This window comes from Natrix helvetica (assembly GCF_964273705.1).
Source record: "Natrix helvetica genome assembly, chromosome: 12".
Classification (NCBI taxonomy): Eukaryota; Metazoa; Chordata; class Lepidosauria; order Squamata; family Natricidae; genus Natrix; species Natrix helvetica.
In genome coordinates this window covers 21,076,145-21,104,100 of record NC_138556.1, presented here as the reverse complement: position 1 = coordinate 21,104,100, position 27,956 = coordinate 21,076,145, and the positions used below count along the sequence as shown (strand labels likewise).

At 52.9% G+C, this 27,956-nt stretch overlaps 1 protein-coding gene across 4 annotated transcripts; it reads left to right on the top strand.

Moving 5' to 3' along the window:
* Positions 1-58: 58 nt before the first annotated feature.
* Positions 59-27,432, top strand: CGNL1 (cingulin like 1). 4 transcript variants are annotated; one of them, XM_081964707.1, is made up of 19 exons: positions 64-467; positions 6,899-8,470; positions 8,943-9,037; positions 9,264-9,360; positions 9,659-9,760; positions 10,136-10,284; positions 11,060-11,195; positions 11,318-11,530; positions 14,847-15,053; positions 15,763-15,855; positions 16,748-16,900; positions 17,451-17,621; positions 18,945-19,106; positions 19,783-19,872; positions 22,939-23,022; positions 23,500-23,624; positions 24,463-24,571; positions 24,667-24,830; positions 25,242-27,432. In XM_081964707.1, exons 2-19 carry the CDS (start codon positions 6,917-6,919, stop codon positions 25,393-25,395), a joined length of 3,858 nt encoding a protein of 1,285 aa, XP_081820833.1. In that variant the 5' UTR covers positions 64-467; positions 6,899-6,916; the 3' UTR covers positions 25,396-27,432. The 4 variants fall into 4 exon arrangements, 3 of the variants coding, with proteins under 3 accessions (XP_081820833.1, XP_081820832.1, XP_081820834.1); XM_081964706.1 differs by having other exon boundaries at positions 9,264-9,375; XM_081964708.1 differs by having other exon boundaries at positions 65-467; positions 9,264-9,354; positions 9,656-9,760.
* Positions 27,433-27,956: the final 524 nt, after the last annotated feature.

Sequence of the window (27,956 nt, the reverse complement as noted above, 5' to 3'; positions counted from 1 at the left end):
TTTCCTTCCCACAGATGGACGGGAAGCGCCTTTCGCCGCCCAGGAGCTGCAATCCGCCCTTTGACAGAGGAAGGGGGGGGGGCGAGCCCCGTCAGGCAATTGTTCCCAAGGGGGCAAACCTATGGAGATGAATCCTTAGAAGCGCTGTTCCCACAAGACGCCTCCACGGCTGAGGAGCCGGCCGGGGCCCCTTCGCTCCTGGCCGGCGGCAGATCTGGCGGCGGAGGAGCCGGCTCTGCTCGGACGGCCCCCATTCCCGCCTGCGGGGGTTCCAGCGCAGTTCTCCGTCGGGCAGAGGCAGGCAACTCCTGAGCGCGTGCAGAAGGCGGGCGGCCGTCCAGGCCCCGCCCGGCGAACTGCCCGCCGCAGGTCCCTCCCTCGGCGGCCTGGAAGAGGCGGGCGGCGGGCAGAAGCGCTCGCTCGGCGGGACTCGGCTCGGAGGAGGACGCGGCGCGGGCCGGACGGAGGTGCGCGGGGCCGGGGACGCGCTGCGGAAGGGTCAGGCGGCCGTCCGGCGGGCCAGGGCCGGAGAGGAGGGGCAGTCGCGGGCGCCTCCGCTGCTGCGCTCCCCCGGGCCGAAGTCGGGTCGCCCGGACCCGCCGCCGCCTCGCCTCCCTGTCCACGGACGGACGGCGCCATTGCTGCCTCGGCCGGCCTCTCCCGGGGGCCTCTTTGCAGTCGGGCTGGAGGGAAAACTCGGCTCTGTCCCGACGCCCAGCCCGGCGTGGCCCCGACGAGAGCAGGGCAGGGCAGGGCCTGTCGGGGAGAGCGCCGCAGCCAGGCAGAAGGGGGCCCGCCGGTCGGCCGCGCGGGGCATCCCGGGCGGGGCTTTCCCCGCTGTGCCCGGCGCCAGGCAGATTCGCCTCCCCACGCAGGGTTGGCGGTGCTTCTCTCTTGGACGGGAGGCTGGGAGGAGGGCGTCGTTTTGCAAAGGCTTGGCTTTTGCCTTCGAACGTCGTCCAGGGAGGCGGCGATAGGAGCGCTTGAAGGATAGAGTCTCCGGCGGGGGCCCCAGTTGCAAGGAGGGGTTAGCCCGGCCGGCCCTGCGTGGCTGCGCCCCGACAGAAGCAGAGCCAGTTGTGGCTGTCGCCTTTCCTCCGCCTGATTCCTTCCGAGAAATGACTCCCAGGGTGCGATGAACCCGCGGAGCGTTAGGCGTATTTTAGTGCAATACCCCAAGTAGGAGCCAGGAGGCCGCGAAGGAGGAGGAGAGCCAGCAGTGGGAGGTCGGGGGCTTCTCCTTTCAGCAGGGAGGGCTGCTGGGCTGCTAGGCTGGGTAGGGGAAGCCCCCCCCTCCCTTTGGGATCTGATTCCGCTGCTTCCCTTCTCCCGCCCGCCTGCCCGCTGGGGTGCAATCCATGGGTTTTGGAGTGCAGGGTCAGCGGTGCCATCGGTCTGCGCCACCCATTTCTCTCCAGCTCCTCCCTCTTTGGTTGTGGCGAAGGAGCCTCTGGGGCTGGGAGCTGGACGCCACATCCCACAGGGGTGTTGATTTCGGTGGGACTGCTGCACTACAGGCCCCAAACCTTGTGTGGCAAAAATATAAGAGAGGGCGAAGCTGACTCCCTTCGCATGCTGCAGGAATTTTTTTTTGGGTGGGGAGGCTTGTTTGGGATTGTTGTGCTGTGCTAAGAAGGGAGAATCAACTGGTTTAAATTTGGTTTTAAGTCATTGCTATAAACCACAGAACTTTTCCGCCTCTGGTGCCAATCCAGCATAGGTTTCGGCACACCTCCAGCCCCATGATGACATTTCTGGAAGACGCTGAGCTGCTGCATGGGGAGGAAGGCCTTGGGGTTCCCTCGGTCTCCCCCCCCCCCCCGAACTTCCTTCTCACAACTTTTGTGAAAATGATGCCAAAGGTAATTCAAGAAAATGCTGGGACCCCGAGAAAGTGGAGACTTGCCCAGTAGACCCCTCCTCCAAATGCCAGATGACCCAAGTGCATCTGCAGCGAATGTGCAGAGAAGAGCCTAAGGGGCCCAACATGCCAGGAGTGTGGATGGGCCACGCCTGGATCCATAGAAGCAACAAGTGTGCAAACTAACCAAAAAGCAGAAGCAGCTGATAAGGTCTAGCAGGCGGAGGAGTCAGAGAAGGAGGTGCACAGCGAGGAGAGAACCTGGAGCTGCTGATAGAAAGGTTGGAAAGAAGGGATTTTAAGGAGAGGAGCTTTTTGTGTGAAAGGAAAAGGAGCACACAACAGAATCATTTGTTGAGAGTACAATCACAAAGAAAGCACTGAACTTCCAAAGTTCTCACTTTCAGGCTCACCTATTCACATCAATCTGGCATGCCCCTTCCATTCCCACCAGGTGGGCAGAGGGATACAGAGGCAGGGTCCTCCTTTTAAAATGCTTGCAAAGGGACCTCAGAGAGGCCTGCAAAATGGCACCGACAATCAGTGCCATTTTGGTCGTGTCGGGTGAGGGAACCAGCCGACCTGTCACCAGGTCTGAAAAGACAACTGAATATTTTGACCCTGACAAAGCCTCTTCTGGAGAAAAGTATTTGCTCGGTCTCAGGAAATGAGTTCAGATTCCCAAAAGGTAATCATTTATGGAACACCCACAGTGGACTTTGTGAAGTGAGGGCTGCAGCCAGTGTCCACCACTCATTTCCTTGCAGGCCAATCTCTGTTTACAGGCAAGTAGATCTGTTTCTCCTGCAAATCCTGCTACAAGGACAGCTGTTGTGGGATGATCCAGAAACCAGGGTTACAGTGGATATATAAAATTCAGAAAGGACAAGAAGTAGAGATCTCCAAAGGTATAAAACAGAAGAAGAGAGCAGAAATGGAAAGTGGAATAAATGTGGGAAAACAGACATTTTCTTAGAGCCAGGATCCCTTGACCTCTAAAAAGCAATGAAACGATGTGTGTGCTGGTTCCGTGTGGATCTGAAATCCGAGTCTTTGACTAAGTGAAAGAAAGGAAATGGGGAGGGGGATTTGGGTGGTGTCCTAAATGCAGCACAGAGAGCAATGGAAGGAAATGACAGAATGATAATTGAGAAAGGAGGGAAGAAAGGAAGGACGTTTGTAATGCCAGGAGTTGTGTAAAGGCAGCACGAGGAGAGAAAAGGGGCAGAGGAAAGAGTAACAAGAGTTGGGGGTAGGTTGGAGACCTGCGCAGAAGGAGCTGCAAGGGAGAAGCGCATCTGGAGCCCCTTGAAGGCCAAGTCGCATTTCCCCTGCCGGAGGAGAGCTGCGCTGCCCGGGATCCATTTCAGGGGCCTGAGCTGAAGGGAGCCCCCTGCGGAGGAAGGCTTGGCTCGGCTCAGCCAGCAGGCTTGGACATAACCCAGCCATTGTCTTTGCAAACCGAAGCTACCGGTGGAGGTTTCTCGGCAGCTCCCAGTTGTAGCTCTGCCCGAGCTTGGTCAGGACTTCTCTCCCGGGCTTCCTTTCTGGGCCCAAAGCAAACCGAGCATCTTCTGGGAGCTCCTGCCGCTCCACCAAGGAGTCCAGGTCCCCCTTCATGGTGACTTTCAGAGAGCCGCTCTGCCGCTTTAGATGAGGATCTGTTTTAAGGACGTCTTGGATGGGTTCTAGAAGAACAGGATGCATCTTCTGGACTCCTTCAGGGATGGGCTGGAATGGTCTGCCCAGGAGGGGTCTGGAGGAGAACCAGGCATGTCCGGTCTGGCCTGCTGCTTTAATGTAAGCAGAACGAGGTCAGCCTGTGACCAACCCCCTATGGGGGAGGATGGATCCAGTTGCTGCAGGGGATGTTGTGAGGGCTACAGCAGGTTTGGCCCAGCAGGCCTTGGCTCTGGCTACCCAGTGCCCCAGGACAGTCCCACCACCACTACGCCATGGCTGTGATAGGAAAACTTTCCTGGGGTCCAGCCTGGGAGGCTCACCAACCAATCCAGCCCAGCCTTGGCACTAAGCCAGCCACCAACTCACAAGCAGCTCCTCCCCCGCCCAAGGTGCCCCTCCGCCCCCTGCATTGGGGGGGGGTCCATTTCAGGCAAGGAAGGAAGGGGTCCTCTTTCCCAACTCTTCAGCCCTCCCTTTGGCAGCTAATGGGTGTCCTCTCTGCCCTCTCAGTTTTACTCCAGCTAATGGGGGGGGGGGATTTCTAGAGGGAGGGTGAAACAAGTGCGGGGAGGGGAATGAGGAAGAATTCTTCATGGTTTGGCTTTCTTTCCAGTCTCCCCCCCTCCTCTGGGCACCTGCCAAGGCCCGTCTGTCAGGAGTGTCCCTTCCCACAAGGGAGGATAAAGAGGCCGATTGTCCGAGCTTGGAGACAATCAGAGCAGGCAGCCTGGCCACTGGCCATGCTGGTTCAGCCGGGGAGATGCTTCGGTTCCAGCGATGCCATTGGATGTCCATGCGGCACAGCCAGTGAGGCAGCCCAATGACAAGCTGAGAGATTTGCCCTGGGGACTCGCTGGCACCAAATGAGCCTTGCCTCCATCCTCATATTGGCGTGCCCAGGGCTCGGCTCGAGCGCAAGAGGCTGCCCCGCGAGGCAGGCTGGGGCTCCGGAGTTTGGGTGCCTTTTTCCTTCCTCTTTTGCAGCTGAATTCCTGGATGCCCAAAGGGAGAGACTGCGGAGCCGAGGGAGCTGAACCACAGCTGGATGCCTCTGCGGACCCAGCTCTGTTTTGCAGGACAGCCCCAGAGTGGGTGCAGCGGAGAGGCCCGGGGAGGATCCTGCTGGGAGTTTTGGCTCCAAAGGGGCCTCTTAAGAGCCTTTCAAGCAGCCTTCAGCCTCCAGGGAAGAGGGTGCACAGCGGCATCCTTGGATCAAGTGTCACTGAGCTTGAAACACTCAGAACTGGAGTGGGTCTCCTCCACTCCCAGCTTTCTTTAGGAGGGCAGCAGCTGTGCAGGGAGAAAGGAGGGGGGGGTCTCAGGAATCTGCCTCTTTCCTCTTTTTAGGGACACCGTGAAGGGGCCTGGCTGGGGGTACCTAATTGGAGGAGCGCCAGGTCAGTAAAAATGCCATCATAAGTAACGTCCAGCTGGCCTGCGTGATTCATAACCCTCCCAGGGGGAGTTTCCCACCCAGCAGAAGCAAGATGGGGCCCCTTGTTGCTGAAGGAAGAGAAAATGCGGCTTATGCAAAGAATTTGAAGGGTGGTGGAGTCTCACAGGCTGCACCTGGAAGGATCCAGCTGTCCTAGCTAGGACACGGAGTTGAGGATTTGGGTTTATATGCTGATGTCGTTTTCTTAGAACTGTTATCATTTTCAGGAGATGTCTCTGCACCAATTACAGCATAGAATCAAAGCAGCATTAAGCCCACAAAATCAGTGAAAAATGATAACATGTTAAGAGGCGGCAAATCATCTGATATTATTCATAGAATCTGTCCAAGCTGCATTTATCTGGTTATCCCTAAATTACAGGCCCACTTTATGTGGTGAGTCCACCTGTCTCTTTGCTAGACTCGGTCCACATCACCCAACAGGACCAGCTTCAAAACCTGTTCTGATCGTCATTAGAGGCTTCTGTGGGTTCCAGAAGATGTGAGGTCTGGTCCGGTGTGATTAGATGTAGGCCTTGTTTCCTGGGTGTCTTTCCTGATAATTCCTGGAAGTTGGACTGCTGGAGTGAGTGGTGGATATGTGGAATGAACGAGCGGAATTCATCTGAAAGTGGCTTGAAGGTCCGGGAGGAAGCGCAGAGCTGAGAGACTTCGTTTCCTGCCGATGGCCCACCTGATTCTCCTTTCCCCTCGTCCAGCTGGAGCTTGGGGCCTAAGGCGGTCTGGGGCTCAGCCTCCACACAGGCAGAAGAGGATTCCCAATGGCAAGCCCTGATACGGGGAGGGGGGCTGGGCTGCACCCCGAACTGAGTGGGGTCAGAGGGGCAGCCTTGCCCTTTGCTGGCCTTGGAAGCATCCAGGGTCTGTGGGGCTTGCTAGCCTGGACTCCAGGAGGGGGGCCTTGTTTGGGGGTTGGGAATGGAGGCCCGGCAGAGAAGCAGAATTCCTGATCTGGGTTTAGCGAGGAGGCAGCAGCTGGGGAGGGGGCAGGAGTGGGCAGGCAGCCGGTGCTCCAGCTCTTTCAGCTGCTTGAGGCCTGGGACAGGCAGCCGGTGCTCCAGCTCTTTCAGCTGCTTGAGGCCTGGGACAGCCTGGATCTATTGCCCATTTCCTGCACCATTTGTCATTTGTCCCTCAAGCCCAGCCTGGCACCACGGAGGAGTTCTCCAGAAAAGGCATGTTAGAGATGCAAAATTTCAGCGTTAGGACTTCAGTTGCATTTGGGAAATCAAGCACCAGGTCCCAGAGGGAAGTTTCCTGGCTCTGAGCCAGAAGCTGAGGCAGCAGAAAGAAGGGCAGATGAGGCGTTTGTCTCCACTTGGGACCAACAATATTCATCAATGGGGGCTTCCAGGGGGTTGCAGTCTCTTCTGACAGGAGACAATCCAAAGCAAAGTCTTTATGGCCAACAGATGAACTGAAATATTAACGAAAGGCGGGGGAGTAACTGACGCAAAACACCATAGAAAACAGGCCCAGGGCTGAAGAGGGGAGGAAGCGCAGCACATCCTGCGCTTTGCCTGGCGCCCGGGTGACACAAACAGCACTTAGGCGGTGGCTACCGTACCAGCCGGGCACCCTGTAGGGGAGCATTCCAGAGCGGGGCGGCTGCTGAGCCGGCCGACTCTCCTCCTCCTGTGCTTCCTGTAGCCGGAGGATCAAAGCAGGAGCTGGCAAGCGGGGAGCCCCCTGGCTATGCGGAGGGCAGGAGGAAGGGAGGGTGCCGCTGCCAGGGCCTATAGAAAGGGAGGGGGGGGCTGATGAAGCTGGGGTGCCACTGAGCTCCACCTGCATCGCACGGCCATTCGTTGGGGCGCCTCGCACAGCTAAGACGTTCAGGAAGGCTTCTCCCTGCGCAAGCTCACCGCCTCACTTATTCCTCTCTGCTTTTTCCGTAGCTTTGGATTGTGTGAATTATGAAGTCCTCTCCCAGCGGCTTCCGGCAACGGCAGCAGAACCATGTGACCCCCCCCAAGTTGGCAAGACAGGAGAGCCCAAAGAACCCTCCGGATGCCAAGGCTGGGTCTTACGGAGTCACCATCCGAGTCCAAGGGATCGATGGCCACCCGTATCTCGTGCTCAACAACACTGAGGGATGCTTGTCAGCAAATCTCCTGGGGCCTGAAAACGGCCAGCAGGTTGCAGCTGATCAGCCAGCTCCCGATGCCGCTCTTCCTGCCATTCAACTCGTCAAGAACAGCCACGAAGGAAGTCCCTTTGGCGGGCTCTGGGATAATGCGCCACCCAGTTGGATTAAAAGCCTGAACCAAGCCGGCAGGGCAGAGGGAAAGGAAACGGCCTCACCTTTGAAAGCGGAGATTTCCCCGGCCTCTAATTTGCTGAACTTCCAGAAATATCCGGAGCTGCTTCAACCCTATAATCCTGCAAACAGTATCTTAAGTCTGAAGGACCTTCAGCCTCGCCTGCTGAGCAAATTCCAGTCTCTTGAGGAGGAGAAATCGGACTCCAGGCCTTGGAACTCGTCTTTGAAGGTAGCGGTAGGTGGCTCAACCTCCCAATTTGCAGAACTGGCTAAATCAAAACCGAAAACGGTGGACTTGACCAAGCCTGACCAGAACAAGCAGCAGCAGCTGGAAAGCCCTGAAAGTGCTGCTGACCGTCCTGGAGGAAAGCCCGAGTGGCTGGCTTCTGGGGCTGTATCTTCTTCACCTGCGGGGAGTTCCCAGGGCTGCCCAGGTCCCAGGAGGTGTAGACCGGATCTCCTCCCTTTCCGCCAACCGGACTCGGCAGGAGCAGCCCTGAATGGTTCCCAGAAATCTTCCTCTTCGTCCACAACTCCGACGTCTGCCGCCTCTGCCTCCAGGTTTTTCCTAGATGACCAAGAATACGCCATCTATGCCGACCACGTCAATCGGCATGAAAACCGGCGGTACATCCCATTCTTGCCTGGAACCGGCCGGGATATTGACACGGGATCCATTCTTGCAGTCGAGGAGCTGATTGAAAAGTTTGACAGGAAAGTTTATCCCCAAAGGAGGGGGAGGTTGGGGTTTAGGACTCGAACTCTTGCAGAGAATCAAAAGCGGTCCAAGAGCGTAGACAGTGCCCTGTCCCACGGACCCCATTCCGGCTGCATCGGTGATTTCTCCAGAAGCTTGGGGAGATCATCCGAGCGATTGGTCCAGTCCTCCCAGGTTTGCCTGCAGAAGCCGCTGTCTGCAGAGAGGAAGGCAACATCTCTTGGGGAGCAGTTGGCCCCTCGGGCGGCAGGCAAGCTCCAGACAAGCCCAGGGAGGAGAGAGTCTCCCAGCAGCCACTTCAGTTCCTTGCAGCATCTGAGACAAGATCAGAGGAAGCCCGAGAGTTTGCCTTCTAGGTCTTCCACTCATCCGAGGCAGCGTGAAAAAAGAGGTCGTAGAACCCTGGCCTCCCCTCTCTCCTTCCCAGAAAGCACCCAGAGTCAGGCTCCTTCAAGGGAAACTTTCCCTTCTGGTTCGAAACATGCTCAGGTAACTTGTGGCAACTGAGGCTGCTTCAGTTTGAGCCAACAGAGGCCGTTCAGCTCCCGCGGTGCCGTCTTGGCCAGAGGGACGGAAGGGGCCATGCAATGCCTGGGGAAGGGAGGCTGCTGGGTGGAGAAATGGGCCGAGTTCAGCGGAAAGACTTCGGCCTTCAAGGCAGAGGGATTGACAGTTGCGGGTATTTGGGAATGAACATCTCTGGGTGATTTGCATCCTTAAAGCCACATTGCAAATTTTTAAAATAGATCCCTTTTGTCCTCCATCTTCACATGCAGCAAAACTGCAAAAATGGGAGGTAGTCCCATTCAAGCTTTCGTCTGCAGGGTGCAGAGTTGCCTCCGAGGCCTCCCTGCGTGCAGCAACTGCTCAGCTGAAAGGCAGCACGAGTTGTCTCGGCCCAATTGGAAAGGAGGCTCTTCCCTTCCAAGGCATCCTTTCCATCCTGGGTTTTGTGTTTCAGGTAACACCTGACCTGCTCAAGGGCCAGCAAGAACTTGCCCGACAAAGCAATGAAGAGACGGCCAAGCAGATTCTCTACAACTATCTCAAGGAAGGGTGAGTGGGCTTGCATCACACCTGGCTTGTAGCATGGTAGTTTGTCTTGCTTGGACCCAGCATCACTTGGCTCCCCAAGGTGAAGTTCTGCTCTGATTAATTCGCACAAGAACTCCCTGCAGCCAGTGCCCTCTACAAGCAGGTAGATCCTGCACGTGACTGGAGGATCCAGGGTCTTTGGCTTTCTGACCATTTGAACAAACCTGGGTCTCTTCTCACATTTTAGTACCAGTGAAAATGAGGATGCTACCAAGAGGAAAGTCAACTTGGTATTTGAGAAAATCCAGACGCTGAAATCCAGAGCAGCCGGGAGTCCCTATCAGGTGAATGATAGCAAGGCAAGAGCCTTCTGCCTCCCACGGCAGCCTCTTCCGGGAGGGCAGCCCCTGCCCACCACTTGGCAGAGAGGCTGCTGGTGTCTTTGCCATCGTGTGAGGCAGGATTGGTTTTTGCCAGCAGTGGTGCCAGTAGGCTCTTCCCCCTCCCCTTGAGCAACACTTCTCTCACACAACGTTTGCTGCTTTCTTTTGAAAGGGTCCCCCAAGTTCCCTCCTGAAGTTTCTTTCATTGCCTCTTGGGGAGTTCAGATGTTTAGAACAAACGAATCTTGTCTAACTGCAGACGCCTGATGCTTCAGTGGAAGTCAACATGTTGGTGGAAGAGAAGAAGCGATTGACAAAGGAGGTTTCTGAGCTACAGAGGAAGCTGGACTTGGAACTCAAGGTAGCCCCCCCCCATTTCCCATTGGTCACTAATCCTGCACACGTGAACAGAGAACGTAGGTGTTTTAAGAGTGGCTCAGCCACACATAGGAGCACAATTCAGCTTCCAGCCTCTGGAGGACTGCTGGCTGTTAGAGCAGGTTGAGTTGGGCCAGTCATCGGATCCAGGCCCATCCCATGCTAAAGATGGGCTGTGCTCCTTTCCCCAAACACCACCTAGTCTTGCCTTGGCCCTGCAGCCTTCAGAAGAACAAAGGGAGATCCCTTGCCTAGACGCATGGCACATTTGCCACTTCTCAGAAACACTGGAGTCTTTGGAAAGGTGCAAAGAGATTTAATAGGTTCTTTTTATCTTTTCCAAAATTTGCTATTTTAGAATCAGCAGAATTTCAAAGCTGAAAAGCAGACAATGGAGGAAGAGCTTCAGAAGCTTTGGCAACAGCTTCAAGAAAATGTGGAGGAGAAAGACACTTTCAGGAGGCAGCTGAAGGAAAGCGAGAAAGATTTGAAAGAGAACCTGGAGGAGTGAGTTTTGCTTTGAGTGTTGATTATAATAGTAAATCCAATACAAACTAGAGAAGCAAAGAGGAAGAAAAAAGAATATTGTTCTTCCAACAACAATATTTAAATTAACTAACCCCACCCCCACCCCTTTTGAGCACCAGGGATCGGAGAGAGGTTTTTCCATGGACCAGAGGGGACTTGATCTCACATGCTGCCTTCATCCCATGGATGGAGCTTCACTTGTTTGCGCAGACTGATTTCTGGCATATGCCAAGGACTGAGGACGGTCCACGGAGCACGGGTTGGGGACCCTTGAACTAAAGATTACGACTGTTACAAGTAAAAGGAAGGAATAGAAAATTGGTTTATTTGATCAAGATTAAAATGTGTTGCTATTTCTGGCAGCCCATTATGAGAGTTTCTGCTGATACCAGGACTGAAAAGATGATGGTTTATAGATTTATCCCTGGAGATGGAACCAGATATGGGATGAAGAGATACATGTTTGTAACCTTAGAGGGGTTGGAGAGTGACTAAATTTGTTTATACTTGTGATGAAAATTATTTCATTGTATATATATTTTTTCTTTATTATATTTGCATTTTTTCTTTTTTCTCTCTTTTCTTTTACCTTACGCTATTTATTCTTTCCTTCCACTCATTTACTTCCCTTGCAACTTCTCTTTTATCCCTTTGGCCACTGTGAACTCTGCTTCCCTGAAGCCTTTGAGGGTTTTTTATGACTGTCGTGGGATGCAGCTGGCCTCAAGGACGCTCTCTTCTTCCTCCCTTTGAGGCTTTTCCAAGTCAAGATGGAGCGGGAGCAGCACCAGAGACAGATCCGGGACTTGCAAGATCAGCTTTCCGAGATGCACGATGAACTGGACAGCACGAAGCACATGGAGGAGAGTGAGAAGGAGCAACTTGTGCAGGTGAGACACTTTTCCTGCCTGAAAGGACCCTGAGCTGGAGCAGGGAAATGTGGCAGGCAGGAGGCCAGGTGTTCGGAGCACGGCCACAGCCCCCTCCCCCTTTCTCCTTCTCCTGAGCTTAGGAATTGATGCAAACGAAGCAGGGCCTGCAGGAGATGCTGGAGCTTAAAGACCAGCAAGAAAAGACCCTGACGAAATGCGAGCGGGAGCTGGCGGCCCTGAAGGGCGTCTTGAAGGAAGAGATGGCCAGCCAGGAGCGAGAGATGGGCCACCTCAAGGAGCAGCACATCCGGGAGCTCCAGAGCTTGGGAGACAGTCTGGCCAGAGCCACAGAGGTCAGTGAGGCTCCTAGCAGAGTCTGTGGCTTCTCAGGGCAGAAGTGCAGCTCAGCCCTAGTGCCCCTTGCCTCCCCCCGGCTGAACCTTCTCCCTCACCCAGCACGAGGGATGCCAGGGATGGCCCAAGGCAGCGCTTTCCTTCCCCCACCGTTTTGTGCTGTGCCACAATCTCAGTCCTGGCACCGAGAGGGCTCCGCGTTGGCCTTCGGCTCTTCGTCACTTGTTCTTTTACTCTCCTATCCATTTTTTGCTTGTTTGGAAGACAGATTTCCCCGTTTTCCAAACAGACCTTGAGACAATGCGCTAATTGTTTTTAATTGGGTAAGTTATGCTTTAAAAAATAATAATTGCCTGTTGTTATTTTTAAAAATCCTCACTCTGGTGGTGGCCCTACCACCGTCTGTGTTTCTACTCCCTGGCAGGGCAGGGCTGTCGGGTGCCCATTCAGAAACCCTTTCTAGGATGCCCTTCCTCTTCTCCTTCTTCTGCCCCCCCCCCCACCAGTACAAGCCAAAAGAGTGACCGCCACAGTCCAGGGGGTCAGGCTGGCCCACCAGGCAGCGCTCCCTCGCCTCCCCTCATCTGGGGGCTGCTTGGCAAGGGCTGGGTGGCAGGAAAATGTCCTGGTGCTCGGTTTCTGATGGACATGACCTGTGCCGCCCCCCCCCCCCCATGTACGCACACACACACACACACACACCAGGCCTGTTGCATTTTGCTCTGGTTCTGGGCTGCCTGGGATGGCTTTCCTGTTCTGCAGCAGAAGAGGAGGCCCCAGGGCAGAGAATTCACCTGGCCCCTGGTGGGAATGGCAGTTAATGGGTTGCCTGGAAAGGCTGTGAAGCCAGCCTGCCAGGGCAGATGGCTGTGTGCCCTCCCCTCCTTTTGCAACACTGTTTCAGGGTGCTGCTGTTTTCCAGGACCACCGGTCACTTGGCTGGGTGTCCGATACTTGGACAACTCGGCTCTTCTAGCAGCACCCAAAGCTCCATTTCCCTCTCCTGGCCCCAAAGCTCACTTGAGCAGGAAGCGGGGTGGAAACTGAACTCTCTGGGGGAACCCCATTGCAGGGAGGGAGAGACCGGCCAACCAGTGCCCATGCCTGAGTGGCACTTTTCAGGGAGAGAAACAAGAGGCGGCTTAAAGGTGGTGGCTGCTGCAAATGATGATTAGCTGTAGCTCATTAACCCTGTGGAGCAGGAGGTGGATTTGCCTCCTGGGGGCGTCGAAGCAGCTCAGCTCTGCTCATGGCCCACCTGACCACCTGGGAGCCAGGACAAGAGGGGAGGAGAAGGGGGAGACTCTTTCCCTGGGGGACTGACCATCAGCCTTGCCGGGTCTCCCAGGTGCTTCTTTCCTGCCCGGAGACTGAAGGGGAGCAGGAACCACTGACCTCTGAGCAGGGCCCTCTGTCTCTCCCATGTGGGGCTCCTTCTTCCAGCCTTTATTTAAAGTAGTCTCACAACTGTTTTTTCCGTGAAAAGCACCAGAGGCGTGTCCTCCTCTAGAATGCCAAAGGAAATAACAAGACAGCAAAAAGCATCAGGAATAAACATGCAAGCAGGTTTTTTAAAAATAAGCCAGGCAGGAGACACCCTTAAGGCCAGCAAAGTGCTTGGAAAAGTTTTCCCTACGTTTTCCCAGCATTTGAACTTTGAAAGAGGGGCTGGGGGGGGGCCTGCCACGACCTAGCCCCTCACTGAAACCTCTTTACAGCCCAGTTGGAGGTCTGTTCATGAGCCAGCCCTGCCAACTCCAGTGGGCCAAGTCTGTGGCCTTGAACCCAGCCAAGGTCGCTGTTATTGGGCAGCAGGGATTTGCATAACGGGCTCCTTGTCCTTGCGAATGGCTTTGGGCCGTTGCTCCTGAGCTTCCCCAAATTTCCACCTCTCAGGATTCAGCTGGACTCCCTCTTCCCTGGCGCTGGAGATGCCCCCAGCAGCCCTGTAAGAGCAGCAGCCGCAGCAGTGGTCATGGAAGAGCGCTAGGGTCAAGCCCCCCTCCCCCCCAGGCTGAGAGGGCCATTCCTCCTGATGACACAGCCTCGGAAGGAATTGTTCTGAGGCCCAACTCCTGAACTCCAAGGCCAGTCGGACTGGCTCTGGAAGTGCTTTGTTTGCGTTTTCTGGGTTCCTGATATTCTCCGAGCGTACTTGGCTCTGTGAACAGGTGATTCTGTCCTCGGTTTGTAGGAATCTCGCCCGGCCAGTTCAGTGGCTCTGATGCAGGACTGGTGTTGACAAGACTAATCACACTTTAACCCTTGCAAGAGTTGCCATGAGTTGCATTGCCCTGAGCAGGTTTAATGCAAACAAACACATAAATCTGCTGGCTTTTCCGCTCTGCCTTTCAATGTGCTGAGGATATCCTGAACCAGGCGCATTGGTGCCCTCTGGCCAGTGCTGCTTCCTGGGGTTGGGGAAGCCGTGCCCTGCTCCACCTTAGCATGGAGAACTGCAGCCCTTCATAACATGGGAAAAGTGCCCTATGACTTGCTAATGAATCCCAGGTCTACATTCTCTCATTTTCAGGGAGCCCTTTATGGCTGGCCAGAAAAGGTGTTGCTCCTGTTTAGCTTGATTGCACTGTCCTTGTGCCTGCAGGCCAGATTTAAGTCTTCATCCTCAGCTCACCTCCGCACAAGACGCCTGGTGCATTTATCCCCGGGTCCCTTCTGGCTCTTAGGCTCAGCAGCCTAGAAAACTGGACCAGGCCTTGAGCTGCCACCTCCCCCGGGAGAAGCATCCTTGCTCTTGTTCTCCTGGCCTCTTAAGGAAGGCCTTCGCTGAAGATGGCTCAGGGAAGCCAGGACAGAGGCAGCAAGAGCAGTGGAAGCTCTGCTTTTCATTTTGCCTACCTCAAGCCCACTGCCCAGTGGCAGGGAGCGGTCAAGAAGACCAGCCACCTAGCAGCTGAAGACCCTTCCCAAGCCTCAGGGCAAGACCTTCTCTGGTGGGCAACTGGAAGCAGGCAGCTGAGAGAGGGGCTGGTTCCCAGGGCCATACAGTGACTGACGTCCCCTCTGCCTCTCCTCCTCCTCCTTCTCCTCCTCCAGTCCACAAACAAGCATTTAGGTGGCCATCCTCTTCAGGGCAGGAGGCCTCCCTCTCCCCAGTCAGAGAAGGTCCTGCTGGGCACCAAGACGCCAGGTGGAGATGCAGCCCAGGCTCCCTTGGCTGCTCCCTCCTCAGCCTTGCTGGCATTTCAGGGTGAGGAAGAAGTCAAATGGAGCCTCCCCCCCCCCTCCCAGCCCCCTGCATCTCCCGTGAGGGTCAGCCGGTCTCAGCCCTGATCCGAGTTGTTGTCTTCCTAGAGAATTGGCTCCCTGTCCAGTGCGAAGGCTGAAGCAGAGAAGGAGCAAAGGAGCCAGGAGGGCCGCGTGGCTGGGATGGCTGAGCAGAACGGGCAGCTGAGGAAGGCCCTGGGGCAGCGGGAGAAGCAGCAACAGGAACTGCAGCTGGAGCTTGAGAGCTTGAGGGGAGGCAAGGAGGAAGCTGAGGGAAGGCTGAGAAGGTGCATGGTGAGTCCGAAGTGAGCAGAGGAGCTGGGCAGGAGGGAGGAAGAGGAGGGCAAACCCCTCGGCTTGGCTGCCATTTTCTTCATTGCATCACTATTAGCCAAGCTACTATTGGGGTTCACTTGGAAACTGTAGGAAGAGGCAAAAAACTCCCTTCGCCTGATGGGAGGCGTCATCAGCAGAAGTCAGAGCTGCCATCTCCTTCCTCCCAGACTTCTAGCTGTCAGCGAGATGCCAGACGCCTGCCAAGGGGCCCAATTCCACCAGGGGCCATTCCTGAAGGGGGCCGTCCAGGGCCCTGGCACAAGAAGGCCGCCCTTGGGTCTCCTCTCCTGGCATTTGCCATGGGCCTTGGAGGAGGGCCTGGGGGGGGGGTGGCGGGGCCGCCTCTGGGCAGCTTCACAGGCCGCAACCTTCTTCCCGTCTGCAGCCTGGCCCTTGGCCCTTGGCTGGAGCTCCAAGAGGGTTCACTGTCTTGAAATCCAGGGCTTCCAAGGTAGGGTGGGGTGCGGTGGGGTGGTGCAGGCAGCAGCTGCTGTGGTTTGTTTAAAGGTAGCCAAGTCAGGCAGGTTTTTGTTTTATTGTGGCACCATTTTTCTTGTTTTGTTACTATTTAATATATTGGTTTTGCTGTTATTGTGAGCTGCCCAGGTTTGCTTAAGATGTGCAGGCAAATGAATCTTTTGAATCCGTCGATCTCTCATCCTGGCAGGAAGAAGTGCAATCCTTGAGCCAGGCCAAGGAGGAAGCCCGCCAGCTGCTGTTGGCCAAGGTGTCTTTGGAAGCCCAGCTGGAGGACGGCCAGGTGAGAAAGAAGGGGGTGAAAACACGGCATCCCAGGAAAGCTTCGCAGGGTTGTATGGAGCAGAGAGTCTTGGCAAGTAGCAGCTGTGCACAAGGCCGCCTCGGTCGCTTTCAGTGCCAGAGAGGTGGTGGCGGCTGCTGGGCCTGCCTGCTGAGGTTCTCTCCAAAGCTCCTGTCCCTGAGTCTCCCTCTCTTGGGCATTCGCCTAGTTCTCTCAATGGCTGTCCCATTTCAGGGTGCACCGGAGGCCTCCTTGTGCCTTTGCCTCCTGGTCCCTGTGCTGGTTGGTGGGTTCTGCTTCCTGGCCCGGCTTCCCGGTTCCTTTGCCTTCCCCAGGCTAGCAAATTTCTGGTGGCTGCTGCAGAATTTGGATCTCATTTTTCATTTTAAAGATTTTTTAATGATGGGCCTGTTTACTCATTTATTTCCCACCATTGTTATTTCTACAAATAAGGCAGTGAATATCTCCAACACACTTCCTGCTCCTATCCCCCCCCCCAAAAGCAACGCTTCCCCTGTGAGGTGGGTTGGACTGAGGGGGAGGGAGGGACTGACTCAAAGTCACCCAGTCGGGTTTCATGCCTAAGGTAGGAGTCAAACTCATGGTCTCTAGCCTAATGCCTTAACCACTAGACTGCACCGTCTCTTCAGGTAGCATTTCACAGCCTCGAGCTGCTTGCAGGGGTCTCACCTGTGTTGGGGGTTAGCTGAAGGCACTGATGGGGACAGATTTGTGCCCTGGTTAAGTGGGGAAAGACCACGGACCTAGCCTGGAACCTGCCGTTACAGTGAGCCTGTGATAGTGCTCTGCCCCTGGCCACTGCAGTTCTCTGGGACCTCGGTCCACGCAGCCACGTCTCCCTCCCTCCCTCCCTCCCTCCCTCCCTCCGCAGAGGAACATCAGTCGGCTGAGCCAGAGGCAGCAGCAACTGATGGGCCGCCTGGAAGACGAAGCTTCCCAAAAAGATCAGCTACAAAAGACAAAGTGCGAACTGGAGAACGAGCGGCGACAGCTGGGCAGAAGTGTTGAAACGCTGCAGAAGGAGGTAAATTGCCCATCTGGCCAGAGAGTTTGGGTGAGATTAGAACCCCTACATTTCAACTGCCAGCCACCAAAGTTCCCGAGAAGGAGGGATTCTCCACACACAAAAGCAGCTGGCAGCCGCATCTTAAGGGAGGCAGCATCTTCTGGTTTTCAAATAAGGCTCAACCAGAGTCACTGCAGGAACACCTGGAAATCCCTTACGGATACTTTCAAAACCCAAATGGCGGAGTGAGCTCTCTTGCTCTTCAGGTTTCAGCAAAAAGCTTTCCATTGGATCCCCGTCCTCCCTCATCAAGTTCTGTGGAGCCTGAGGGGGGAGAACAAAGCCATGGTCCAGATGCAGTTGTTCCTTTTAATTAGGACGTCAGCAAGTCTTGCTTGCCAGTTCGGCCCAACTTAGGAGGAAGAGGGTCTTCCAGTGGGGTTTGGGCATCTGCCTTTGCCCCGTAGGGGTGGGAGTCTACCTGGGCAATTGAGATGTTGCAACTGCCCTTCTTCCCTCCTTGGAAATCTTTTGTCCTCCCCCATCTCGATGGTTTTCTCTTGGGTAGATGGCGGAAATCCTTAAAGTCTCCCAGGAATCAACCCAGCAACTCCAGAAGCAACTTGATGAGTACAAGGAGAAGACCCAGCAGCAGTTGGTAGATTCACAGCGGCAGCTGAAGGGCAAAACCCTGGAGCTAGAAAAGGCCTACCAGACAATCATCAAAATGCAGGAGCAGGTATTGACCTCTGACCTCCTAGTATTCCTCAAGCTCCCTTCCTGCCTCAGTTAGACCCATGTAACCAAAAGCATCAATTAAACTCCACCCAAACTGGAAATGACTGAAACGAAACAGCGCAGCAGAAACCAGCTGTGGCCAAAATAGATGGGTTCTCTTGACAAATAGCTAAAAATATCCAAGTGAGGCTGTCTCCCAGTTGTGTTGTCACTTGACCAAGTCTGTGGTGCCCCAACAGCTGGCTCAGGGCACCAGCGAAAGCCACACCAGGGCCTATAAGCCTAAGGTCCAGCTGCCCTTGCTGGAGGTCAGCCCGGCCAGTGCTTGTGAGCGGTCAGGCCGAGGGGAGTCTGCCTGGGACCGGCTTGTACTCCCAGTGCCAGGGACAAGCAAGGCAAGCTGAAAAAAGCATAGAACAAGCCAGAAGGAGTTCTAGGCTGGCTACTGAAATAAACAGACAGCTCTTAAGAAATGTCAGTTGAAAAAGGAAACACCAGGAAGCAGATTATATAAAGCAAATAAAGTTGCCATTTCTTAGGAAGCTTTGTCTTCCCTTTAGCCATCAGCTGGGTGAGGGGCCAAGGGAGTTCCAGCCCCTGGCCTGGCAGCCTTGTATGCATGGCTGCCCCCTTGTGGCTGGAAAAAGACTATCCACATGCTCTCCGAAAGTTCAGTGCTCACAAGTGAATTTGTGCTCTGAGGAACGGGCTGAGCGGTTGGATGAGACCCCTGGGCAAGCAGTCTGTCCTCAGGATGGCCGCCAACTGCCCACAGAAGACCCCCAGTCTCCCCAGCTGTTGCTCTGCAGAGGTAGCCATGCTGCCATCCCAGCTAAGAGCCCTTGGCCCCCAGGACTGCCGTGGATGGGTCAACCCGTTTCTTAAACCAGCACCCCATCTCATGGCACATGAAGACTGGGGGAAGGTGCTACACGGTCTGCAAGCGGTTGCCCCCTTTCTGGAGCTGATCTGGAATGTGATCTGCACAGATCCACCCAGGAAAAGGGGGCGGATTACCTGGTGTCTCTCCGGGAGATGATTGCAGAATCCCCCAAAGCCTTTTGCACTGTGAATCCATTGATCACTTGCTTCTCTTTCAGGGAATGGGTTGCGGTTAAAGAAGATTAGGGCTAGCAAGCCAGAATTACAGGTTGGCTTCCTCTGGACCTTCACAGACCTGAGTCTAGTTGGGATGGAGGAAACGTAGGATCTGGGAATGCAAAAGGCAGAAATATTTCCTTGCCTCTAGATCTATCTGCCCACAGCAGATGTCTACAGAGCATATTGGTGAGAGGTTTGTGGGACACTTTTCTTTGACTTTCAGGTACGTTTTATGGAGGAAGAATTACAGGGTCACAAAAAAGCCCAAAAAGAAGCCCTCACCAAGACTCGGCTTCTGGAAGACACGGTGAAGAACCTGGAATATGAACTGGAAACTAAAAGCCACTTGAAAGAAGATCGGGCAAGACAGGCCAAGATACTGGAGGTAGAAAAGAACCATATTTGGGGAGGCAGATTGAAGCGGAGCAATTAATTGTCTTTTGCTGTCCCCGCCCTCTCAGCGTCCCACCTGCAAAGTCCTGAAGGACATCTGAGGCCTCTTCTCTTCAGTAGATTATTCCCCTGCCTCATGCAGCCTCCCTTGACCTGGGCCCCCCTGGATCCTGCTTCAGAGGGGGCCCAGCTGGCGTGGCTGAGGGTTGCAGGGCAGGTTTATCTTGCAAGACCCTTGAAGTAAAACACACTAAACTGCCCCCCCCCCCAGGAGCTTTGAGCGTCCGTGGCCTCCCCCTCTCCACGTGCAGCTGGCGCAAAAGGAGGCCAAGGGCTCACTCTGTGCTCCCCTGCGGAAGGGGTGGTTCCCCAGGACCCTTTCAGTTGGGGGACCCTAGTGAGAGCCAGCCAGAAATGGGGGTGCTGAAAAGCCCTCCAGAGAAGGGTCCTTCAGGTGGAGAGAGTTTCCCTCTGCAGCCCCCTGCCGGAGGGGGCCTCTCCCCAGGTGCTCTCAGCTGCCTTTATGGGTGCCAGGCTGAAAAGTCTCCCTGGAGTGCCCTGGGGTCTTCGCTCCCTCCTTCCCTTCAGCTGGGGGTTCACATTTCAGGGGGTCCTGGTGTTTTGTGGGTGGCAGAGATTTTGCAGTGGGCCAATGCTCTTCTCCTCAGGACAAGATATCCCAGCTGGAGTTGGAGCTGGAAGAAGAACGGAGCAGTTCTGACATCCTCTCTGGGAGGATCGGCAGGGGCAGAGAGCAGGTGGGCATTTGCTTAGTTCAAGTGGCAGTCGCAGGATTGGGGAAGGAGCAGGGAGCCCCAGCTGGGCCTGCTCTGCCTCCAACGGCTGCCTCAGGAACATTTCTGGGAAGCAAGCTTGGCCCTCCCCAAAACCAGGGGCTCCACACTCAAGCACACACCCCCAGCAGTCAGCCCAGGTGGATTCCTGGAGGTGGTCCAGCCCCTGCAGTGACCCGGCCCCTTCCACCGCAGCCTCTTGCAGAGCAGCCAGGGACCTTCTGTCCCTGGCAAGGCCTGGCAGAGGCTCCTCTGGAGGCTGGAAAGCTCAGCTGATGGCTTCAATTAGGCAAACAACATGGTTCTTTTTTTTTATTATTAAAGGTTTTAACAAATTTTACAAATATTACCCCTCCCCCTTCCCACCCTCCGACCCCCCCTCCCCCCAACCTCCCAGAGCAAAATACAGGGTATAAACATTTAACAATCATACACTAACATAAGCTAACTAATTTTAACATCCTACCTCCTCTTGTGCTTTCATTCCCCTTTTGTTAAGCTAACTTTAGGTAAATTGTAACATTCTTTGTGCCTTCACTCATAAGCTAATTGAAATTTTTTAGTCCGATATTTATTTTGAATATAGTCAATCCATCTTCTCCATTCCAACTTATATTTCTCATCCGAATGGTCCTTCAAATATGCTGTAATTTTGGCCATCTCTGCTAGATTTACTACTTTTAGCGTCCATTCTTGAATAGTAGGAAATTCTTCCCTCTTCCAGTACTGCGCCACCAGCAATCTTGCTGCCATCGTTAAGTTCAAAATCAAATTAGTCTCTATAACTGTACAGTCCGTAATTATACCTAACAAAAACAACTGGGGAGTGAACTTTATCCTCTTTTTAAGTATATTTTGAATAACCCACCATATTTTTATCCAAAATGCTTTGACTTTTTTGCAAGTCCACCATATATGATAATACGTAGCATCAGCACAATCACATCTCCAACACTTAGGTTGTAAATTCGGATACATACAAGATAACATTTTGGGATCTAAATGCCATCTATTCAACATCTTATAAAAATTCTCTCTCAAATTCTGAGCTTGCGTAAATTTTACATTTCTTACCCAAATCTTTTCCCATGTTTCCATCATTATTGGCTGTTCGAAATTTTGTGCCCATTTTATCATACAGTCTTTAACTAACTCTGTTTCAGAATCTATTTCTATCAGTATATTACACAACCTTTTTATATGCATTTGACTCTGGTCCCTAATTTGTTTACCAAACTGTCCTCATTTTGCGTGACACCAATTGTCTGATCTTTTTTCCATCTAGCTTGTAACTGTCCATACTGGAACCAGGTTTAAATTACCCTTTCCTCTCTTAATACGTTCAAAGGCTTTAACTGTAGTACACCTCTCTCTATATTAAGAAGTTCTCTATATGTAATTACATCCTGTTTTTATTCTATACTTATATTCTCTATCGCGTGTCTGGGTACTACCCACATAGGTATCTTATCATTTAACCAAATATAATTGGTATTTTTTCCAGACACGCAATAGGGCATTCCTTAATATATGGCTTTTAAAAATCTTATCCACCTTCTTATCATATATTAAATAAGCGTGGCAACCATATACCAAATCATATCCCTCGCAGCAAGTCCCCACAGCGCTTTTATTCTTAGACGTGGAGAAAGCATTTGACCGAGTGAATTGGCAATTACTAATAAAAATAATACAGAAGATGCATTTTGGAGAGTATTTCACACAATCTATCAAGGCAATATACCAGAAACAGACAGCACAAATTATAGTTAATGGTAGCTTAACAGAATCCTTCAAAATTGAAAAAGGAACAAGACAGGGGTGTCCTCTGTCTCCATTATTGTTTATCTTAACCTTGGAGTTATTGTTGAATAGAATACGTGGGTCAAGTGACCTACAGGGAAGTAAGATTAGGCATTATGAATATAGAGTATGAGCATTTGCGGATGACTTGGTTGTAACTTTAACCCAACCGGGGAAATCAGCTATAGGTTTAATGAACATAATTAATCAATATGGTCAAGTATCTGGGTTCAAAATAAATCTAGGAAAAACAAAGATGATAGTTAAAAATATGACCACAAATCAAAAAGAAGAACTAGAAAGAGTAACAGGATGCAAGATAGTAGAAAAGGTAAATATTTAGGAGTTTACATTACAACCTCAAATGGGAAATTATATAAGTATAATTATGAACCATTATGGCATAAAATACAGTTAGAGATGAATAAATGGAAAAAAACTACAATTGTCATTGTTGGGAAGGATAGCAGCAGTAAAAATGAATGTTTTGCCTAAGTTTCTATTTCTCTTTCAAATGATACCAATACTTAAAAACGATGCAAATTTGGAAGAATGGCAGAAAGGTATTAATAATTTTGTCTGGGTAGGGAAGAAACCAAGAGTAAAACTTAAAATAATGCAAGATATACGGGAAAGAGGAGGTTTGAAAATGCCCAATTTAAAATTATATTATGAAGCAGTAGTTTTATCAACAATTAGTGACTGGATTAATCTAACAGAGGATAGAAAACTGAATATTGAGGCAAACAACGTGGTTCTTTTCAAGGCTCCGGAACTCCCCGTTTCCCTCCCACAGGACAAAGCCTGGCTTGTCCTCGGTCCGGCCTTGGCTGCAGGGCTTCCCCAAGACTATTTCAGGTCTACTAAACATTCATAGCAGCGGAATAATAGCACTGTTATTGGTCATTATCACTGTTGATTAAGCGACTAACCAGCCAGGAGCAAGGAGTGCAGCCCCCCTCCCCAACCCCAGTGCCCAGCCCAGCTTTTCCAAGGGGCTGGAGGGGCGGCTGGAGGGAAGAGAGCACAAGGCTTCTCGGATCGCACATAACCGCAGGGGTTGCCACAGGTGTAGCCTGCTTCAAAGGGCCTCTCTTGCCTTTGCACCTGCCTTCTTTCCACCTGGATCTTAGCCTGGACCGCTGGTGGGCACCTTTCTCCCCTGGTCCGACTTTTCACTTACTGTGACTCTTTTTCTGTCCCCTCCCCTCCTTTCTTCCTCTGCAGGTGGAGCAAATGAGGAATGAACTCCTCCAGGAAAGGACAGCCAGGCAAGAACTGGAGGGTGACAAGACCGCCCTGGAAAGGCAGGTCAGGAGGCCACGGGGTCTTTGCTCTGCTCTGGGACTGCAGCTCCACCCCTTTGCCTTGGCCAGCCCCCTCTGTGTCCACGGCCAGCCTTCTCCGGACTCCCTTGCCCTGCAGCCCAGCTCCTTGGGCTGCACAGAGTCCGGCAGGTTGAGGGCTTCCCTGAGGTTTGTGCCTAGGCGAGCTGCTCCCCTTCCTCTTTCAAGCCCTCAGATTCCCTCTGGCTTTCCCCAGGACGAATCTCTTGGCACCAACCCACCAAGCAGGCAGCGCTTAACAATCGGGCACCCTCTGCCCACGGGAGCCGGCCTGGGTGCTGCCTCCCCTCCCTTCTGCTCCGTGCTGGACTGGAGAGGCAGCTCCTTTGCCCTCCTTTGCCCACTGCTCATGCACTCGTTCTAACTTGGGCTAGGGTTCCTCCCTGAATCTCCTGAGGTTTCTGGCCTCCTTGTCTGACGGGTGGGGCAATTCCTTCTGCAGAACAAGGAGCTGAGAGGGCGGATCCTCCACCTGGAAGGCTCTCACAAGCCCAGCAAGGAAGGCCTCCTGGCCCAGATGGAAGCCCGCCTCCTGGCGCTGGAGGAGCAGCTGGAGAATGAGGAGAGGTACGAGGAGGCGCCTCCCAAAGCCCCCCTCCCCCAGGGCTCTCCCCCCCCCCCCACCGGCTTGTCGCTTTGCTCCGTGGGTCACGCCTGATTCACAGGAACACCCCCCTCCGTGGGGGCCTTCTGGGATTCTTGGAGTTGCCGCCTTGCCCACAGACGGAAGACCGATCCTGGGATTTCCTTCTGTCCTCCTGCCCAGGAAACAGCCTGAATAGCCACACAGTTTGAGGAATGGGCCAATTAAATAAAATTAGGTTAAATTAAAATAACCAGCAGTGCTCTGCAGGGAGAGAGGTTTGAAGTGGAAAAGAAGCCTTTGGAGGGCCTGTACCTGCCCCCGCCGGCCTCTCCTTCAGCCTCTCTCCACAAAGCCCAGACCAGGAGGCAGCCGTGGGAGCGAGACGACGGTGTGGGACCATGAGCCCCAGCCCCTCCTCTCCCCTCCCCATGTGGCCCAGCCCACCTGGCTGCAATCCCCCCACCAGTCCGGAGGTCCCTGTGCCTGGCAGGCAGAAGGAAGGGAGTGGGCGACAATCCTAAATGCCATCACTCCATGCATGCATGGAAACATATGACTGGTCTCTCCCTTGTCCGTCCTTGTATAAGGACCGTTTTCTATATTATTCATGTTGTTTTGTGTTTTGTTATAGATTGCACCAGTAGAGGCTAACTCAATTCCATTCTACATGTATATATATATATATATATATATACAATGACAATAAAGCTTATAACAAGCAGTTTGGGGGAGGCCAGGATAACGAGAGCAGGGAAGCCCCTTTGGAGCCAGAGGGGTCCTCACCTAGTGCCCCCCTCCCCTTCTCCCTGGCCTCCCTAGGGACCGAGCTCGCCTCCAGTTGACCAACCGCCGACTGGAGAGGACCGTGAAGGAGCTCATGATGCAGGTGGATGATGAGCACCTCTCCTTGACTGACCAGAAGGACCAGGTAAGCAGGGAAGGGCCCTGAGGGACACATGGCTTCTTGGGGGCCCCCAAGGAGCCTCCGTCTGATTCCAGGAGGGCCCTCTCCTCGCTCTACAGCTCAGCCTGCGCCTGAAGGCCATGAAGCGACAGGTGGAGGAAGCAGAGGAACAAATAGACAGGCTGGAGAACACCAAGAAGAAGCTTCAGAGAGACCTAGAAGACCAAGTGGACCTCAACGACCAGCTGCAAGGACAGCTGACCACCATCCAGCAGGACCTCAGGTGGGAAGGGGGGCTTGAGCAGCCTCGAGAGCTGCCGGTTTCCCTGGTGCCCAGGCTCATGTGCGGGCAGGGCCCCCTGCTCCCTTCCTCGTCCTCCTCTCCTAAAGAGGATGGTGTTGCATGGGTAGCCAGCCTCCCCCGAGCCCCTCAGCTGGCCTTCCTGCTGCTCAACCTGGATTCTCCCAACAAACGGACCAGCTGGCTCTTCAGTGTCCAGAAATGAGCCTGTGCTGCCAGGATCACCACCTTCCGTAGGAGGGAATCCACCTGTCCCACACAAGGTGTGCTCTGCAGGCCCTTGAAGGACTCGGCTCTCTGGGCTGCACCCACCAGGGCTTTACCTGCTTTGCCAATTGGATCAAACTCCAGGTGTGACCCAGAAGGTTGCAGGTTGTTTCTTTCCTTCCGCAGACGCCAGAAGAGTTCCAGTAAGCTGCTGAGCGACTTGGACTACGAGGACGATGACTTCAGCACAGATGGGGGGAGCCTTTTTGATGCCCCCCTGGGGTTGAAGTCCTTCAAGGCCAGCGAGGGCAAAGCCAAGCAGGATGCCAGCCAGCCTTAAAGGCCGAGAGCCAAGGCTCCACAGAATCAAGGTGCCACTGGTTGCAGGAATCAGAGCACCAGGTGGCCAGGGCTCCTTTTTCTGAAATGCGCCATGTTCAGATTTATTTCAGAAATAAACTTTTGTGAACAAAAAGGAGCTGGCCTTCCAGTTCACAGATTCAGGGATGCTTCCAGCTCTGAGTGCCTGGCCGACCCCAGACTGCTCCCCACCCGAGGTCTTCCTTCTCCTTGGAAGCTGTTTCAGACTGAGGAGAGGAAGGATGTATCCCTTGTTTACGAGAGCAGAGGAAGGAATATACAAAGCAGGAGGGAAGAATGTACGTATTTCTGAATCAAGAGTTTTCGCAACTCTTGCAACGTTTTTGTGTAGTTTCATGTTTCTATAGCGCACATCAATAGTGCAGGAATCTATATTAAGTGTCATATCATCCATAAGCTTTAAAGCCCTATTGCAATAAACTCCATTTGCTCAGCAAACATGTTTATGAGCTAAAGGAGAGCAGCGTGGAAAAAGCAGGGCCTCCTGCCACACCAGGAGCCATTTCTGCTCAGAAAAACTGTTCCCCGCTTCCTCACTCGGACCTCCAGGGATCCATCGATGGGGGGACCGTTGGCGTCCTGATCTTGCCACACTTTAGAAAAGCAGCCTCAGGTGCAGAGAAGCAGGGCTGAACTGGCCTGCCGGAGCCAAGTCCACTGTTGTGCTCGAAGCTGCTTTGCTCTTCCCGGATGGTGAGATCTGTTCCTCTGGTGGTTATAAAGGACACTCTGAGAAGTACATCTGGAAAGGCACTTCCGTTTTCTTGTCTTCTGGCTTTAATTGTAGCTACCTGTAAGCGGCATCTGAGTGCACTGGAAGAACTTTCAAGTATTTGCAAAAGTTTCTATTCTAACCTGCATTTTTATCTTTCCACCGAATCTTTGCTCTATTAGGACAATCTTTAATGAGGAAATAATAGTATTAGCAGCCCTATGCAATTATTCTCTTCTGCAACTTGTTAAAATGTTCAATTCAAAACTGGTTAGCATCAAATGTTTTTTTCCAGAGTCAGCACTGATGATATTAAATTCCAACATAAAAGCAAATCCTGGAAGCTGCACAAAGGCATCTCGTAATGGAAGAATGCAGTTGTCACCTCCAAGTATTGCCCCCCCCCCACGGAAGCCCTCGCCCACATGCTGACAGCCCCTGGTTCACCCCCGTCACCTCAGGTGGGGCAGGAGAACCCTTGGGGAAGAGGAGGAGGGGGCATGGGGAGCGGTCGATCAAGTGCCTTCGGTTCCTACAGGGGAGGGGGCTCCAGTTTTACAGGATTCTATGGAGCCACGAAAGAGCACAGGAGACAAGCTAAAAGGCTGGAACCGCTTGGTAGGCAGTTTCTGATAGTAGCAAGGAGTGTGGACAGATCTTGAAACCAGATAGTGCTATTTTTTGTTCCAGCAGTTCTTCATGAATGAGATCATGAAGTAATTTGTCCACATTGTTTGGGTAACTTTAGTGTTTGTCTCCTGCCTGGAGAGGAGTTAATTTAACTCCTTGATATCATAATCTGAAAATATGTGTCAATCTATATAGTAAAGCATTTGTTGTCCACTGATAGCTAATAGGAACATATTTGCTCTGAGATGTACTTCATTTTCAACAGATGTATCCTCAGGAGGTTTGTAGATAATCTGAATGAGATGCATTTTTCTTTGTCCATAGCTTTTAAAAACAAGGAAGAAATGACCTGGAAACGTGCTGTGTTGTCAGTTCAAACTCTTGTATTTTTCTTCTGATACTAAAATGCCAACTTTATTTTAATACTACTCTTTATAACTCTTTTCTTGGATCATGTCTGAGCAAGCTGAAGACAAAAATCCATTGGGAAACAAATTCACTTTTAATTTCAAGGGCTTTTACTGGAAAAACTTCTAGTATAAACTGGGACAGACTGTAAATAATTTGGAGAAAAAGCGAGGAATTTTTGCAGCTACCTTGACATGCCAAACCATAAAACTTAGTTATTTTGAAATAAATGGTAAATCTTTCTGCCTTGGTGTCGTAGTGTGCAACATTAATGCACAAGGTTCCAAAAGTGCCCCATTATTCCCACCAATTAGCTTGAGGGGTTGGGAAAAAAAGCAAAAAATCCTCAGATGTTTCCTGTTTCCATTTGTTAGTAAGTTTCCCATCCGGTTACGGCTTGTGTAGATGTCCCAGAAATGTTGCTGTTGATCTCAGGAAGGGAAGGGAAGCGGGGAATTGGGGCCACTTGCTCCATGAGTCCCTTCCCTCCGGAGGACGATGACGAGAGAGAGAGAGACTGCCTGTGCCAGCTCAGTAGCCAAACGGCTTCCTCTCTGCATTCCCACCTCCCACTGTATTTCAAGTTGTCTGCTCCAGCACAGAGACAAAGGGAAGCCCCTTCCCTAACTCCCCCCACCCCACCCATCAACTCAGCAGATTTTCATTGGAGGCTTCTCTAGCACTGTATGAGATGAGCAGATGACAAAACTAAAACCTATTAGGAACCGTGGCTCAAATCAACATTCTGCACATTTCCAAAGCATTGGTGT